Source organism: Podarcis raffonei, chromosome 7 (genome assembly GCF_027172205.1).
Source record: "Podarcis raffonei isolate rPodRaf1 chromosome 7, rPodRaf1.pri, whole genome shotgun sequence".
In the NCBI taxonomy this organism is placed as follows: Eukaryota; Metazoa; Chordata; class Lepidosauria; order Squamata; family Lacertidae; genus Podarcis; species Podarcis raffonei.
In genome coordinates, this window is record NC_070608.1 from 61,137,769 (window position 1) to 61,154,291 (window position 16,523).

Here is a 16,523-nt window from a genome sequence, read left to right on the forward strand (position 1 = left end):
CAGATATTCTAATAATTTAACTTGCCATTCTGATTTTGTAGGTATAGTTTCATTTTTCCAATACATTGCAATTAAAATTCTGGCTGCGGATGTTGCATACATAAAGAGAGGTCTTACTTCTTTTTTTATTTCAGTTGACATTATCCCTAATAAGAAGAGTTTTGGTCGTTTTGTGAATGGGATTAACATCTTTTTTAGTTTTGTTATATATAACATCCCAAAACTTCCTAATTTTTCCACATTCCCACCACATACAGTATGCATAAATGATCCTCTCCCCTCTTTACACCTCCAAGTGTTGGTGCTGACCTTTAAAGCCCTAAACGGCCTCGGTCCTGTATACCTGAAGGAGAGTCTCCACCCCCATCGTTCAGCCTGGACACAGATCCAGCGCCGAGGGCCTTCTGGCAGTTCCCTCATTGCGAGAAGTAAGGTTACAGGGAACCAGACAGAGGGCCTTCTCGGTAGTGGCGCCCACCCTGTGGAACACCCTCCCTTCAGATGTGAAGGAAATAAGTAGCTATCCTATCTTTAAAAGACATCTGAAGGCAGCCCTGTTCAGGGAAGTTTTTAATATTTAACATTGTATTGTTTTAATACTTGATTGGGAGCCGCCTATTATTATTATTATTATTATTATATTATTACCTTGCATGTCCCCATCTAACACCCACTGCAACTTGGTTGCTGAGAAGTTGCTCTAGCCACCAACCTCCCCCCTGAACATGTCAAGGTGCTCTCTGAAGATCCCTCATCATTGTGGAATTTTCCATGTGCTCTATTTCTGCTGTACCAAGACTGCTCCATTCTGAGTCACTTCCCTGGACAGACATAGGAGAGGAAGGCGTTGACCTCATTCTGGACAATTACCTTGCCAGGATGGATGTTATCAGGCAGGTAGTGGCAGGAGGTCATGGCCCAGGCATCAACAATGGCCACTCTCATGCCAGCAAACATGGCACGAAGGATGTTGTCCAGCTGCAGGGAGAGCCAGTCACTGCCATAGACAGACTTGTATCCTGTGTTGGCTGACTTGATGACAACGGTGGTCTGGGGGCTGCGGGCCAGGAGCTGAGCCACAGCCTGCCGAATGCCGTGCACCCGCTGCACATATACATCCACTGGGAAGGTGGTGAAATGGGCCCAGAGCGTGAAAACTACCACCATGTCCGGGCCCCCACCAAGTGCATCCAGCTCATTGGCCAAGTAGTGCATGTCAGCCATCTTGGACTTCGCGGTGCGCAGCGGAATGCCGTGGGCACGCCACCTCAGCACAAGGCCCTGTGCTGGCTCCACAGCCAGCAGTGGGCCAGACTGATAGGTCACGTGAAGGTCTATCTGCTTGACTGCTACACAGTGAAAGAGAAAGACAGAGTGTGTGAGAGACTCAAGAGTTAGAGTCCCAAATGGATAGCTCCACACTCCAGTCATCCTTCAAAGGTTCTCATGTGCTCTGATCCATGATTTGCATACCCTTACACATGTGCAACAGTGAGGGAGTAGCTTCCCTCACTGTTCTCCTAGCCCAAACATTCCTTCTTAGTTCTCTGCCAAAGCCAACCACCCCAGCCAACACAATTCTCACCACTTCCCACACCAACCTCTGTTTCCTTCATTCTGGTTCTGAAGCTCAACCGTACCTTTCTTATACATCTATCCCCACACCAGGACACCTGTCCCCCAAAACAATGCCCTTTCCACATCCAGACAGTGACTTACATGGAATGAAGGCCAGCAGGAATTCCCACCACTGGCGTAATGTGGAGTCTCCAATCATATGGACTATCTTGCCTCGCAAGCAGCCAAGTGCCAAGTCAGAAGTAGGGAAGGTCCGGCTAGAACATCCCAAGGAAACCCACACATCCTTGTAGTAGAAACCTGAAGGGTTGGTGAGGGCAAGGCCTGGATGGCATGGGAGTGGTGGGGAGGTGGCTACAGGAACACAGGTAAGGGATGGTCACAATGCCATTCTCAAGAATATAAACACAGAGCCAACTGACTTCCCACCCTCTATTTCCACTCACCAACAGTCAGCTGGTGGCTAGGCAGCACTTGGATGATGGGCACACTCCCTGGAATAATCCGGTCTGTCGCAGCTCTGTGTGAACAGAGAGGAATGAAGAACAGGGCAACTTGAGCTGCATCACTGCTAAAGTGTGAGTTTCTTCTTTGAAGCTCATCACTTCGAGGGAGACCAGGAGGTGTTATAGCACATCTGAGCAATCTTACAGTGGGTTGTGTTGCTTACTGGTCACATTGGCACACCTTCTACAGGCAATCTCTCAATCTGTGTTTAATTTGATTTAATTCAGTTCTGGTGCTATTGCTTTTCTCAATGTGCTGGATTGAGGCCCAGTCCCCAGACAATAATTTCCACAAATGTGATGTGGATTATGGTGGTGTTTAAGGACTTCTGTTGGGGCCAAAATTTGATTTTGGTGCTGCATTATTTTTGCTCTTTTTGTAATTACTTTGTATTCTGCTGTTTGACCCTATTATGCATTAGAAGAGGGTTGTTTAATGTCATGGAATATTATTCAATGAAATGGTTTCATGAACATCACTTACATTTGGTTACATTTTGCACTAAGGAGTGCCAGCATGTGAATGATAGTGATGTATGTCTTCCTGGGAATTGTAGTTTAGCAACAGCTGGAATGCCAAAGGTTCCCTACATGGTGTGAAAGCTACTTCTAGAATATGTACTTCCAGGAAGGCCCTAGAAAATATCCCATGGTTCCCATTAGAAATCCTGGAAATGCATCACTATCACCATGCCATAAGCTTACCTTCCCCATTCCCAGCCATCTCCAAAGCACTCACCCACTAAGGAAGACTTTCTCTGCTGAGGTGAGCACATTTTTGTAGATCCCAGCAGAGTGGTACACAAGGTCATTGCAGGAGTGATGCTGGGGCCTGGCACAAAACCAGTGCTCCCCAGTGCCAGGATCCACGTACTGGCAGGTTGGGCCTGAGACTGGATGCACGTTGCATTCAGTCACTTCTTCTTTGCTCCCTTGGCCTGGGTCCTCAAAGTAGCCCCAGAAGGCGACTGTGGAGGGATGGGAGTCACGGATGCGCCGAATGAGGGCCACAGTCTCACTGGAGTGGATGAGACGCACAGACACCTGCGCCGCACCTGCCCACAGAAGCGGGAAAGTCAGTGTGTAGGTGCCATTCTTGTGGTCCTCCACTGTCCCTGCCACACTCGCCTTCAGCTCTGGGGAATGCAGTTTGGCCCTCAAGAAGTCTCCGCCGTAGTGCTTTGGCTGCCCGCTCTGGTCCCGGGCCTCCAGTGACACCAGGAGCATGTTACCCACTGTGTACTTGCTCTGGGACTGCAAGAGTCGGTAGTGGCTCTTCTCAGCACTGGTGGAGGAAGCAAAGGCTACAGCATCCTCAGCTGGAGCTGGCCAATGGAGCAGCTGGAGCAGTGCCTGCAGTTCTGGAGACTCTGTTAAAGGAGTTGGGCCTGGCTTGGCACCCACAGGGGATGGAGGCACAAGTTTGTCTCTGAAGTGATCAAAGGATAGGAATCGGTAGATCATCTGGGGAGTCAGAATAACACAAAAAAGAAATGGGGTGAGGCTTTGTGGGGGGAAATACAAGGACTATGGCCACATTTGCGCCTGTGGGAGCCAGTTCCACAGAGCCGAGGTCCCTTCAGCCCCCCCAATAAAATATTTGAGAGGGCCAGAACCCCACAATGTTGATGGACATTACCATTCAAATTGTGTATGTGACACATCTTGTGATCAATTATTTTGGGTGGGGCATACTTGGCCCCCATCCCAATATTTTATTCTGCCCGGCACCCTGTCTACGCCATATATTTAAAGCATACCCACAAAAGAATATTGGGGGCTTTAGCAATAAGTCTACAACTCTTCAGCAGGTTAGGAGCATGGTGGTAATGCTGCTGGGAAAGCTCAATTTCTATAAGGGAAGGGACTTCAGAAGACCACCCAGTCCAGCCACTTGCCCAAAGAAATGACCCCACACACCTCAGACCATAGGACTGGGCGCCCACAAAGTCAGTGAAAAAAGCCAGCAGGTGACAGTGCTGCAGCCTCCGAGAGAGAAGCAGTTCAGCTCCACCCTCTGCAGCCAGCGAGCAAGACACCCTTTTCCAGAAGGTGGGGCTCAGACACAGAGGCACTAGCCCCTCCCCATGGAAAAGGGCACCTCACTGGCTGCAGATAGGAAGAGGAAGAAGAGTTGCGTCACATGCACACCCACAATCGAGAGGGCACCCCTGTCTCAGGCAGGATCTGAAGCCAGGAACAGTGTTGCAGGAATTTCCTCCATAAATTTTTGAACTGGGAAGTCCCCCTACTGTATGCCAATTTGGGTAATTTGCATCAGAAAGTGTTTCACTTTCACAGGCAAGGGTGGGGGTGGAAATCTAATGCCTTGGAGAGTCTTCTAATTTAGAACGTTTCTGTTCTATGTAGTAAAGAAAACTAAGAAGTCTGAATCTGCCAAGCGTGCCTAATACTGTATTAATTAATTACAATATCATAGTAATATCATAGGCCTCCACTCCTAGTTACTAATGAAAGTATGAAATGGGGACGACGACGACAAAATATCAAAGCAATAGAATAGTTTTAGTATTGGGAAAAGATCCACTTCATATTTCAAAACAGGGCACCCTTCTGTGCGGTGACATTTTGCCAGCAAAACACTTGCCACAGCCACCAGCATGAATGTGTAATAGACAGTCCCTGGAGAGGTTGTGGTTGTGGGGCTGGATGGGATTCCTGCTTTCTTTTGGAAAAACTTTATGAGTTTGTTTGTGGTTTTTATATTGTAATTTTGTTTTGTGAACTGCCCTGAGATCAATGGATGAGGGACGGTATACAAATTTTAATGATGATGATGATAAGTTATCTACAAGTCATACAGGGTGTTTTTCAAAGTTCCAAAGCAGTGAACAGGAATGGAGAGTCCCTCATGTGATAGCCCAGTTGATAAAGCATGAGTCTCTTAAGGTCAGGGCTGTGTGTCTGAGCCCCAGATTGGATGCAAGATTCCTGCACTGCAGGGGTTGGGGTTGCATTATCCTTGTTGTCCCTCCCAACTCTGGTTCTATGTTCCCGGCTCTTGTTGAGACTTTCAAGAAGGGACCCCAATTGCACATATGACCCACACCAGAAGGCAAGAAATGGCTAATGGACAGTGAGGGGCAGGCCCCACAACTGTAGCGCCCAACTATTGGCTCACCCTGTCGGAGCACTGCAAACATCTCAGCCCTACCATTACTCTTCACCTGCATGCCCTTCACTCACTTACACACACATCTAATAATAAATTCCATTTCTCCTAAACACACACACACTTCATAGGGGAGAATGGGCACAGGAAAAATACTATGATTGGTCACAAGCATGGAGCTGCACAAAAATAACCCTCCTGAAAAACATTTCCTCTCAAAATTTATTATCTAGAATTCTAAACTCTCATGTTCGATTTCTTTCTTTCTTTTTTAAAAAAGAGAATCTTTGGAGAACACTTTACTCACAGAGGTAGATTTATAAATGACCCCGTGAACTCACCCCCGCTGTGAATATTAGTCCAAGACAGAGAAGTGGAGCTGGTCTGAGACCACAAGGAGCCATCACCATCTGTCCCACCTGCCTTTCCTTTCTCCTTCCTGTATGATTTTCCCTGTTGATCAAGATAACAAAAGATATATGGTATTAGCAAAATTGGACTTTCACCTAGAAAGTAAGCACACCTATGAGGCAAAGTACACAACAGCAGGGCAGCAGAGGAAGTCAGTGGATTATGTCTCCTTGAGGCACATCTATTGAGGCTCTGCAGGCCCATGAAGTGAATCTGTTGCAGCAAGGTTACTCAAAGGGCTCGTAAGGACTCAGAACATCTCCTTCCTGCCAAAAAATTCACTAAGAACGGGAGATGGGGTCAGCTCAAGAGACTTTGCTACCTGAAGTGAACAAGAAAATGTGCTGCGGCCCCCACCCCCCCGGGGGCAAGAATTGTGGTTTGTTAAGAGGGCTGGGTTAGAGGATGGTTAGGGAGTAGCCTCAGGAACCAAATGCAGCCCTCCCAGCCTCTCTATCACGGCTCAGGCTGTGGGAAATTGCAGCCAAACATAACTATGCATGAGTGCTAGTTGGTGCATGAAGGGGTTAAGACAATAGAGCTAGATTCCTAGACTCAGGTAGGTCACGTCCCCTCTTCTCTGATGAGGAAGGAAGTGAAGCTTTTTATTCCTGTTCCCTCTCTTTTTGTGCACCCTGTAACTGACCAAGGAGGATATGTCAAAGCAAGCTGCAAATTTATAGCATGCGTTTGAAGTGATCTTTCTGTATCTTCTATTCAAGAGTATTCTGCCTGTGTTCTCCTTGCTGCTGCTTAGATAAATGTATGAATGGGACCTTTGGAACATTTTGTAAGTGAATTGTTTTAAACTTACTTAACAGTGTGTTGTCTGTTTATTGCAAGAGGGGTAGAAAGAGATGAGCACTGGTGGTAAGAACTCTAGAGTGTTAGTGAAGAGTTTTGAAAAAAAGAAAAATAAATCTATAGTTCAATGTACCTTGAAAAAAGATGGAACCAAAATCTTTTCTCCTGAGTCCCACATTGGGCAACAGGTTCCTGCATTGCAGAAGTTTGGACTATATGTCCCTCATGTTCCCTTCCAACTCTACAATTTTATGATCCTATTATCAACTTCTTCCTTATATGGTATGGCTTTTTAATTATCTTTAACATGGTGCATCTTTACCTTAAAACTTGATACTAAAATTTGGACCATATCAAAAACCTTTTAAAGACTATTCAAGGGTAGAATCATTCTGTCCAATCTCCCTCATAAATCAAGATTACAAAATGTTTACCTTTATATTTGTCAATAGAATCAAACTTCCTCCATAAATTTGTTGCCCTAGATCAAACTGATTTTGTTCCCTGCAGAAATATCATAGATCCAATTCTAATATCATTAAGTGTTATATAATTCTGTAGGGATTCGGCATTCCCTCTTACAATCATGGCCTTAGTATTTTGAAGGCCTTTGATTGTTTGGAGTGGGATTACCAGTACTTGTTGGTCCTATTGAAAATGCTGCAATTTTGCCCTAAATTTGGGAAAGGGGAAAAAAAGAAGAAGCTATGGCTAGGATCAGGATCAATAATTTAGATTTAACATCTGTGTTTGGTTGGGAATAAAACAAGGCTGCCCTTTGTCCACTTTTATTTTGGTGTTAGAAACTTTAGCAATTTGAGAGGCTCCAGATATTATTGGAGTAGAAATAAAGAAGCAACTGTATAGGCTCTCACTAAATGCCGATGACATGCTAATCATGACACCTGAGCCAATGATAACCTCAAGGGGCGGAGTCCATGAGCTTTATAGCTTTGGTATAGACTTGGGCTCACAGCTTAATTTTTACAAATCCAAAGCCATGACTCTTAAAGTGGTATAAGAGTATTTTAAATGCATGGTGTGGATGTGATCTATATCTCTCATGACCTAGCACTTCTCCATACAGTGGTACCTCGGGTTACAGACTCTTCAGGTTATAGTCTCCGCTAACCCAGAAATAGTACCTCGGGTTAAGAACTTTGCTTCAGGATGAGAACAGAAATTGTGTGGTGGCAGCGGGAGGCCCCATTAGCTAAAGTGGTACCTCAGGTGAAGAACAGTTCCAGGTTAAGAATGGACCTCCAGAATGAATTAAGTCCTTAACCCGAGGTACCACTGTATGTGTTTTGCGGCAGATAAAAAAGCCTCAGTTGGTTGTGCAGGTCACACAGATGGCTGCACCTGGGAGAGACCCCAGTCCCAAGATTTGCTTTGAGTTGTTTTGCCTCTTCCCTCTTTATGCAGGTTGCAAACCTGGATGGAAGATACTGGCAGATTCCCTGTAACCTGTTGGTGCTGTATTTGCTGGGTTGGCTATGTGGATGCTTTTGCTCACAATGAGATGCAATGCCCACTGCATGGTGGGCTGAGAAGGAAAATATAGCTATAATTGATATTACTTGCTTTCTGTTTATGGTGATTTATATCCACCCACAGAGTGGCCTTTTTAAAATACCACTGGCAGCTAAGACAACAGCAGATAAAAGTTGTGAATAGTGCAGCAGGTTATTTGTACAGGTCTAATAACATTTTACTCTGAATTTTATTTAATAACCTCCAGGCTTTATAAGTTAGGCTTTGTGGTGTGTTCTAAAGGCTAATGGCAAAGCCCAATAAAAATGATTAGAGTAAAAATTTAATTGTTCAGAACTGACAGATTGAAGCTGCAGATTAAGGAGGATCAGGGCCTCACACCCACACCCATGCCAACCTATTATTCTGGCTTCCATCCAAGCAACTCCAGCAGCCTCAGGGAGGTTCAAACAAAAGCTACTGAAGAGTGGCAAATGGTTTAGGTATTTGTTTAGGGCATGATGTGTGTGGAATGGCAGTCAAATGAAAATCATCTGATCAACTAGGTGTAACACAGGGGAAAAAAGAATAGAGCTGGGCTGCTGGTCAAGAAGGTTGTGCAGATAGCTCCACAATTATTTTCTCCCAGGTTTTGTGGGCTATTAAAACCAAAATCAGGGACACGGGTGGCACTGTGGTCTAAACCACAGAGCCTAGGGCTTGCTGATCAGAAGTTGGCGGTTTGAATCCCCACAATGGGGTGAGCTCCAGTTGCTCGGTCCCTGCTCCTGCCAACCTAGCAGTTCGAAAGCACGTCAAGTGCAAGTAGATAAATAGGTACCGCTCCAGTGGGAAGCTAAACAGCGTTTCCGTGTGCTGCTCTGGTTCGCCAGAAGTGGCTTAGTCATGCTGGCCACATGACCCGGAAGCTGTCTATGGACAAACGCCGGCTCCCTTGGCCTATAGAGCGAGATGAGCTCCCCAACCCCAGAGTCGTCCGTGACTGGACCTAACGGTCAGGGGTACCTTTACCTTTTAAAACCAAAATCGGTCTGGGTGAGGAAGGGCTGGGTCCAGACTTCAGAGGGCCCCCAGCCTTGTGCCACCCATTGCCCATCAACACACGTACACCCAATGCACCTTTGCCTGTGAGAAAAAAATCAGCCCGGAGAGGATAATCTGAGCTGGGGGGAAATGAGTGGAGAGCAAAGAATTAAGCAGCCTACCTCACCTCACCTCACCTCACCCCACCCCACCCCACCACGCCTCCCTTTGTTCTTAATTGCATCTTATCTAAGTCATTTGGGTTTAGCAAGCTTGGGGAAGGAAGGTTTACAGAACACCTCACTTTGCTGATTAATTGACCAAAACCCACAGGGCAATAGAAAAGGAGGCTCCCAGCCACAGCCTCGCCAAAGACAGAGCAATGAGGCTGAAGAATTGTAGACAGACAGGTAAAGCCAAGGCTTCCATACCCTGCTCTTGGGGGAGTTGGACTCATGAATTTTCAAGGGTATTGCAGGGGGACTATGCTGAGGCAGCTATGAAATAAGTTCTCCTTTACATCCAGCTCTCAGGAGTTCCTGAAAGTATCCCCCCACTTTTTGAGGCATGGGACAAGCAGAATTGTGGACAAACCCTTTGAAAACAAAGAAGCGCCACAGGCAGTAATAATAATTCATGAGGAATGGCATCCTCTGAGAAGAAGCTAGCAAGAGCCAGCAGGAAGGGAAGGTCCAGGTCCAGACAGGGGCGAGGAGGCAGAAGAGAAGCAAGTCTTGTAGCTCTCTGGTCCCGGGGAAGATTAGCAAAAACACACACACACACACACAATCCGCATAAGTCATTAAGTAGTATGTGTATCTGTTGCAGGTCATTTTCCCATGGCAATTTTGTCCCAAGAAAACAACTGTTTTAAGGATGCAGGGGGTTGCGTCCCATTTTTGTCCCCCTTAGCAACAAGGTCTGCATGTCTTCAAGAAGTTAGAGAGACATGAGAGGAGAGGAAGAAGAGAGAGATTGGGGGTGAGGAGCAGGGGGAAGAGAAGGGAAAAAGCAACAAGATTCAAAATCAGACAAGAATTCTGCAGCAAGCACATTGGCCCCAAAGGAATTGGATGAAGAAATTTCTGCCTCCTTTGGGAGACCCTAAAAGCCCCAGTCGAAGGACTACCAGGGAGAGGTGAGCACGTGGATTAAACAAAAATTGCAAGTTCCCTTCTGCCCCCTATAAGTCAAGCCTTTAGTGAATTTATGTTTATTTCCTGGTAAAGGGAGCCACTCAAACAACCAGGAATTAACTCTTCAAAAGCAAAAGATTCCCCCACCTGTTCTCTGAGAAAGGGCTGTAATGCTGCTGAAAAAGCTGGATTTCTACAGGGGAAGGGAACTCAGAAAACCATTCATCTCAACCACTTTTTTATGTAGAAAAAAAACTAAAAATCTGAATCTGCCAAGCATACTGAGTAGCTTTGTCATTCATGTAGGTGCTTTTCTAAGATCCAAGACACTCAACAGGGATGAAGAGTCCCCTCTGGCTCCTGTTCAGACTTTCAAGAAGGGTCCCCGGTTGCACATCTAGTCCACACATCAGAAGGCATGATATGTCTCAGGGGAGCTTATGGCAAATGGACAGTGAAGGGCAAGCTCCAGAACTGTAGCACCCAAACTCTCAGCTCACATTGTGGAATGACTGTAAGCACCCCAGCCCTACCATTACCCTTACATCCCTTCACTCATTCACATGCACATGTCTAATAGTAAACCCCATTTGCCCCTAACACACACTTCCTAGGGAAGACTGGGCATAGGTAAAATATTGTGATTAGCAGCAGGCATGTAACTGCACAAAAAAGAACCCTCTTGAAAGAACCCAACATTTCCCTTCAAAATTTATAATAAATTATAAAATATCAGTTCTTTCTTTTTTCAAAGAGGATCAATAGAGAGCACATGAATTCATTGAGACAGATTTATAACTGACTTCCTGGACTCACCCTTGCTGTGAATATTAGTCCAAGACAGAGAAGAGGAGCTGGTCTGAGACCCCAAGAAGCCTTTGGCATCTGTCTCATCTGTCTTTGCTTCCTTCCTCTTGTATGACAGGTACTTCAAGTCAACACATCTGTGAGGCAAAACACACAAGAGGAGGGCAGGGGAGGAAGTCAGTGAACTAAGCCTCTTGGAGGCACAGCTACTGAGGCTCATCTGGGACATTAAGTGAATCTGCTGCAGCCAGGCTACTCACAGGGCTCATAACATGGGCGTAGCCAGGATTTTTGTTGGTGGGGCAGGCTTTTGCTAGGAGGGCCAGAACCTCAGATTTGTAGTGATTTAGGGGGGGCAGCTGCCCCCCTTGGCTATGCCCATGGCTTATATGGACTGAAAATCTCCCCTTCATGCCAAAACAAGGGGACAGGGTCAGCCCAAGACACTTTGCTGCCTGAGGTGAACCACAAAATGCCCGGCCAGGAATTGCCATTTGTTAAAGGGGGTGGTTTAGAGCAGTGTTTCTCAACCTTTTTCCATGGCCCCCTTCCGACTTTGTTTCATTCTTGTGTCCCACCCCCATCCTACCAGTAGAAAGCTAGCTATTTAAATGTTTTGTTTGTAAACAGAACATGTTTTATTTATAACTGTTATAATTTATACAAAATACAATTACATAACAATTTATACTTTAAGTATTTCTTGATCAATGTGACCCTTGTGCTTGATGACCAGAAACAAGCTTTTTAAAATACTGTGGTACCTCAGTTAAGTACTTAATTCGTTCCAGAGGTCCATTCTTAACCTGAAACTGTTCTTAACCTGAAGCACAACTTTAGCTAATGGGACCTCCCGCCGCTGCTGTGCCACCGCACGATTTCTGTTCTCATCCTGAAGCACCATTTCTGGGTTAGCGGAGTCTGTAACCCGAAGCGTATGTAACCTGAAGTGTATGTAACCCGAGGTACCACTGTATCCGGTTCTGTTGCTGTCCATTGTGTTAACACGATTCCACGTTAGCCTGTGTAACTCTTGCATGCAGCAACATACCTCCTTTCGGAGTAATGCTTGCACAAAGAAACAGCACCCCCTCACACTAACGCTGCTGCAGCCACGCACCTTGGCTGTGACATACGAGATGCAGACATCTTGGTGCGTGCAGCGGTGGGGTGCGGAAATTGGAGGGAGAAGCGGAAGCGGCATTGCCACAGAGTGTGCATGGCAATCCATCCACTGGGAAGCTTGGTCATTTCTCTGTTTTCTATTTTCTTCACTTTTCTGATTTCTCTTCTCAGCCACTTCTCTGTTTTCTTCACTTCTCACTTCCTTCTGTGGTCCCTAGTCTTGTGCTGTGACCCCCCCCCCCATTTATGCAATTTTCACCCGTGGCCCCTCCTTGGAATATCCTGGGGTGGTGGGCAGGGGACCATATGGTCCCCGGTTGGGAAACAATGGGATAAAGCACTGATAGGGAATATCAGTCTCAGGGACCACATGCAGCCCTCCCAGCCTGTTGGGACTCAGGCCACCCCTCTCCAGTTCTGCTTTGATGGACTGAAATGTTTCTTTGGATGAAGAGAATGTACTGTGGTGGTGAGAGAGTGCTCACCTCACCCCCCTTCCCTGCCCCCACAAAACATGCCACCTCTTTCAATTCAGCAGTCTGTTCCCTCTCTTGCCTCTGCACCATGGCTTACTTTTTGGAGACAGAAGCTGCTTTTTTGCAAAGCTGGGAGCCTGCCTGTCAGGAGGCAGCTATTACTAGTCTCCAGTAGTACTGTATTCTCGTAATGTACATTCTAAATGGTTTTTGTTCCAAGTGTATTGTTACAATCCACCATGGCAAAGTGAACAAATTAAGTATGAGCTCAAAAGCAAAATAATGAACAAATAATATTTATTATTTCAATTCCATTTTCTATGTAAAACACTCAATACACAAATACAACATTAGAATCATGGCCACATTAAAAAAATAAAAGCTAGATAATCAAATGCTTTTGTGTTCAACAGAAGGCACTTTCAAATTGTAGGCAAATGATTTACATTTCACACTCTGAGATACTTTGCTTTGGTGTATGTGTGCTTGAATGCTGTGCCTGTACGTGCCTGTATGTGTACACACGTATACTCTGTAGTGCTGACACAAAATTTAGCACACTTCACCTGTAGTGAGCAATTACTGCATGTTCTGGATGCAAACCTGAAATCTCCCCTACATTCATGTTCCCTAGTCAATACTAACAAAGTCAGGTGAGTAGCCACCAGGGCTTTCCTTTTACGTTCAAACACAGTGCTTATTGGAGGGTGGAAGAACAAATCTCTGGAGCAGTTTCAGGCTGCAGTCCTATAGCCCTCTAACCTGGAGGAAAGTCCAACTGAACTTGACCGGACATGCTTCTGATTACACAATTGAGGCATACCTAGGTTCTCTTGAACTCTTGGCAAGGAGCTGTATCAGTGCATCCAAAGCCAGGAGAGACCATGGACCGGAAACTCAAAAAGCTTATTTTCACCTCCTACCAGAAGTGGCCTGTGAAGTGTGAAGATAGAAGGGTGGGCTCCTAGGTATTCTGTACTGTTGGCAGGGGTCAACCTAAGCATCCCCTAAGTATGCCCTTGGGTGTGTGTGATTTCTCTGTTTTGCCAGAGTTGACTTCCTGTCACTGCCCCCATTCAGTGCTCACTGCAGCTGCCCCCCCACACACACTGGAGAAGCTGCTCTAGCCACCCCCTTGCACATGCTAAGGTGCCTAGCAGCAATGACAGCATTGTAAGGGACCAGGCAGACAAGTGGCCACTGAGTTCCCTGAACAATTACAGCACCACAGTCAGCTAAGCATGTTTGCAAGTGTGAGGGGGGGAAGCTGGCAGTTTCAAGTGTGAGGAGGGGGAAGCTGGCAGTTTCCCCACACCCTTGTGCTCATGCATTGGCAGGCTTACCTGGTGGTGATTCATTACAGAGCTGGTGCTGCTCCCACTAGGGAAACCAGCTTGCAAGGGGGAGGCTGTCCAAACCCTATGTGTAACTGAGCTTCCCTGGCAGAGGCAGCTGTTGGGCTCTCCAGTCCATTACAGTGCTGCTGCCCCCAGCAGCGAAGCATATGCCCATGCTGCCCAGGGCGGGTGCACTCCCGAGGGGGTAGGGGCACAGAGGGTGCCCTCCCAGGCATGGGATAGCTGCTCAGGTGCACAGAGCAGCATGCGCGCCCTTCAGCCAGTTGCGGAGCGAGCCGTCGATGGTGGACATTTGGTGCACCGCGACTCCCAAGCCTCCCCCAGCTGTCAAAATGAAGGGGGAAGGGGGGGAATGACCCCAGCAAAGCGGTGCAGCTCCCTCCCTTCCTCAACGTTTTGGGGTAGGCTTGGGAGTCGCAGTCGGGCGGTGCGCCAAATGTCACCCCCCACAGCGAAGACACCTAGGATGGTCCCCCACCACCACACACCCTTCCTCCACCCCTGGCTGCCACACAAGCCTTCTCACATAAGAACACAGTTTGGGCTGGGCCTCCTTCCCATCAACAGTGAAGGTTTCAAGTGCAAATGTGGTCCAGTAGAGGGACACTGCTGTCCAGGGACACCCAGCCCCGTAGATTCATCTCAGAGAATGATGGACCTATTTCATCTCACCTTAAGCAGCAGCCCTTTTTCTGCAGGAAGAAGCCCCAGATGATCACATCCTATTATTCCGTGCTGTAAAATTCCCACCCACCCAAAACAGGTATCGGCAAGTTCTTCCATAAGAAAGCCATCATCTTCCTCTATATCTTCTGAGAGACAGAAAGGTCTGCAGGATTTGAAGAATGACAAAAGGGTGTCCCACCCTCATTGGAAATTCTCTGGAGATCCCCTTCCTTCCATGTGCTCTGCAGAAATAGAGTGCCAAGTCTGCTCCATTCTGAGTCACTTTCCCGGGCAGACATAGGAGAGGAAGGAGTTGACCTCATTCTGCACAACAACCTTGCCAGGATGAATATTTTCAGGCAGGTAGTGGCAGGAGGTCATGGCCCAGGCATCAACAATGGCCACTCTCATGCCTGCAAACATGGCACGAAGGATGTTGTCCAGCTGCAGGGAGAGCCAGTCACTGCCATAGACAGTGTATCCTGTGTTGGCTGACTTGATGACAATGGTGGTCTGGGGGCTGCGGGCCAGGAGCTGAGCCACAGCCTGCCGAATGCCGTGCACCCGCCGCACATATACATGCACGGGGAAGGTGATGAAATGGACCCCCAGCGTGAAGACCACCACCATATCAGGGCCCCCACCAAGTACATTCAGTTCATTGGCCAAGTAGTGTATGTCAGCCATCTTGGACTTCCCAGTGCGCAGTGGAACGCCATGGGAACGCCACCTCAGCACAAGGCCCTGTGCTGGCTCCACGGCCAGCAGTGGGCCAGACTTATAGGTCACATGAAGGTCTATGTGCTTGACTGCTTTACAGAGAAAGAGAAAGAAAGAGTGTGTGTGAGACTCAAGAGTCAAAGCCCCAAATGGACAACTCTACACTCCAGTTATCCATCAAAGGTTCCCATCCTAGCCCATCCATTAGCCAACCACCCCGGCCAACACAATTCTTACCACTATTTCTGCTGTACAAAGACTACTCCATTATGAGTCATTTCCCTGGACAGACATAGGAGAGGAAGGCGTTGACCTCATTCTGTACAATGACCTTGCCAGGATGGATGTTATCAGGCAGGTAGTGGCAGGAGGTCATGGCCCAGGCATCAACAATGGCCACTCTCATGCCAGCAAACATGGCACGAAGGATGTTGTCCAGCTGCAGGGAGAGCCAGTCACTGCCATAGACAGACTTATATCCTGTGTTGGCTGACTTGATGACAACGGTGGTCTGGGGGCTGCGGGCCAGGAGCTGAGCCACAGCCTGCCGAATGCCATGCACCCGCCGCACATATACATCCACGGGGCAGGTAGTGAAATGGGCCCAGAGCGTGAAAACTACCACCATGTCCGGGCCCCCACCAAGTGCATCCAGCTCATTGGCCAAGTAGTGCATGTCAGCCATCTTGGACTTTGCGGTGCGCAGCGGAATGCCTTGGGCACGCCACCTCAGCACAAGGCCCTGTGCTGGCTCCATGGCCAGCAGTGGGCCAGACTGATAGGTCACATGAAGGTTTATGCGCTTGACTGCTACACAGAGAAAGAAAAGACAGAGTGTGTGTGAGACTCAAGAGTCAAAGTCCCAAATGGACAGCTCCACACTCCAGTCATCCATCAAAGGTTCTCATGTGCTCTGATCCATGATTTGCATACCCTTACACATGTGTAACAGTGAGGGAGTAGCTTCCCTCACTGTTCTCCTAGCCCAAACATTCCTTCTTAGTTCTCTGCCAAAGCTAACCACCCCAGCCAACACAATTCTCACCACTTCCCACACCAACCTGTTTCCTTCATTCTGGTTCTGAAACTCAACCGTATCTTTCTTATACATCTATCCCCACACCAGGACACCTGTCCCCCAAAACAATGCCATTTCCACATCCAGACAGTGACTTACATGGAATGAAGGCCAGCAGGAATTCCCACCACTGGCGTAGTGTGGAGTCTCCAATCATATGGACTATTTTGCCTCGCAAGCAGCCGAGTGCCAAGTCAGGATTAGGGAA

The 16,523-nt window shown here is 47.3% G+C and overlaps 1 protein-coding gene across 1 annotated transcript; it reads right to left on the reverse strand.

Annotated features, from left to right (window-relative positions):
- Positions 1-661: 661 nt before the first annotated feature.
- Positions 662-16,489, reverse strand: LOC128417749 (NXPE family member 3-like). The gene is made up of 6 exons (XM_053396837.1): positions 16,415-16,489; positions 5,559-5,670; positions 2,824-3,548; positions 2,025-2,098; positions 1,720-1,932; positions 662-1,349 (listed from the first exon to the last, which is right to left on the reverse strand). Coding segments are annotated over exons 1-6 (1,662 nt in total). The 5' UTR covers positions 16,417-16,489; the 3' UTR covers positions 662-813.
- Positions 16,490-16,523: the final 34 nt, after the last annotated feature.

Excerpts from the sequence above, each read along its gene's own strand:
- LOC128417749 (XM_053396837.1), bottom strand. Across the intron at positions 2,099-2,823 it reads GAGAAAGTCTTCCTTAGTGG|AGCTGCGACAGACCGGATTA; the intron begins GTGAGTGCTTTG and ends CTGTTCACACAG. Across the intron at positions 1,933-2,024 it reads TAGCCACCAGCTGACTGTTG|CCACCTCCCCACCACTCCCA; the intron begins GTGAGTGGAAAT and ends GTGTTCCTGTAG.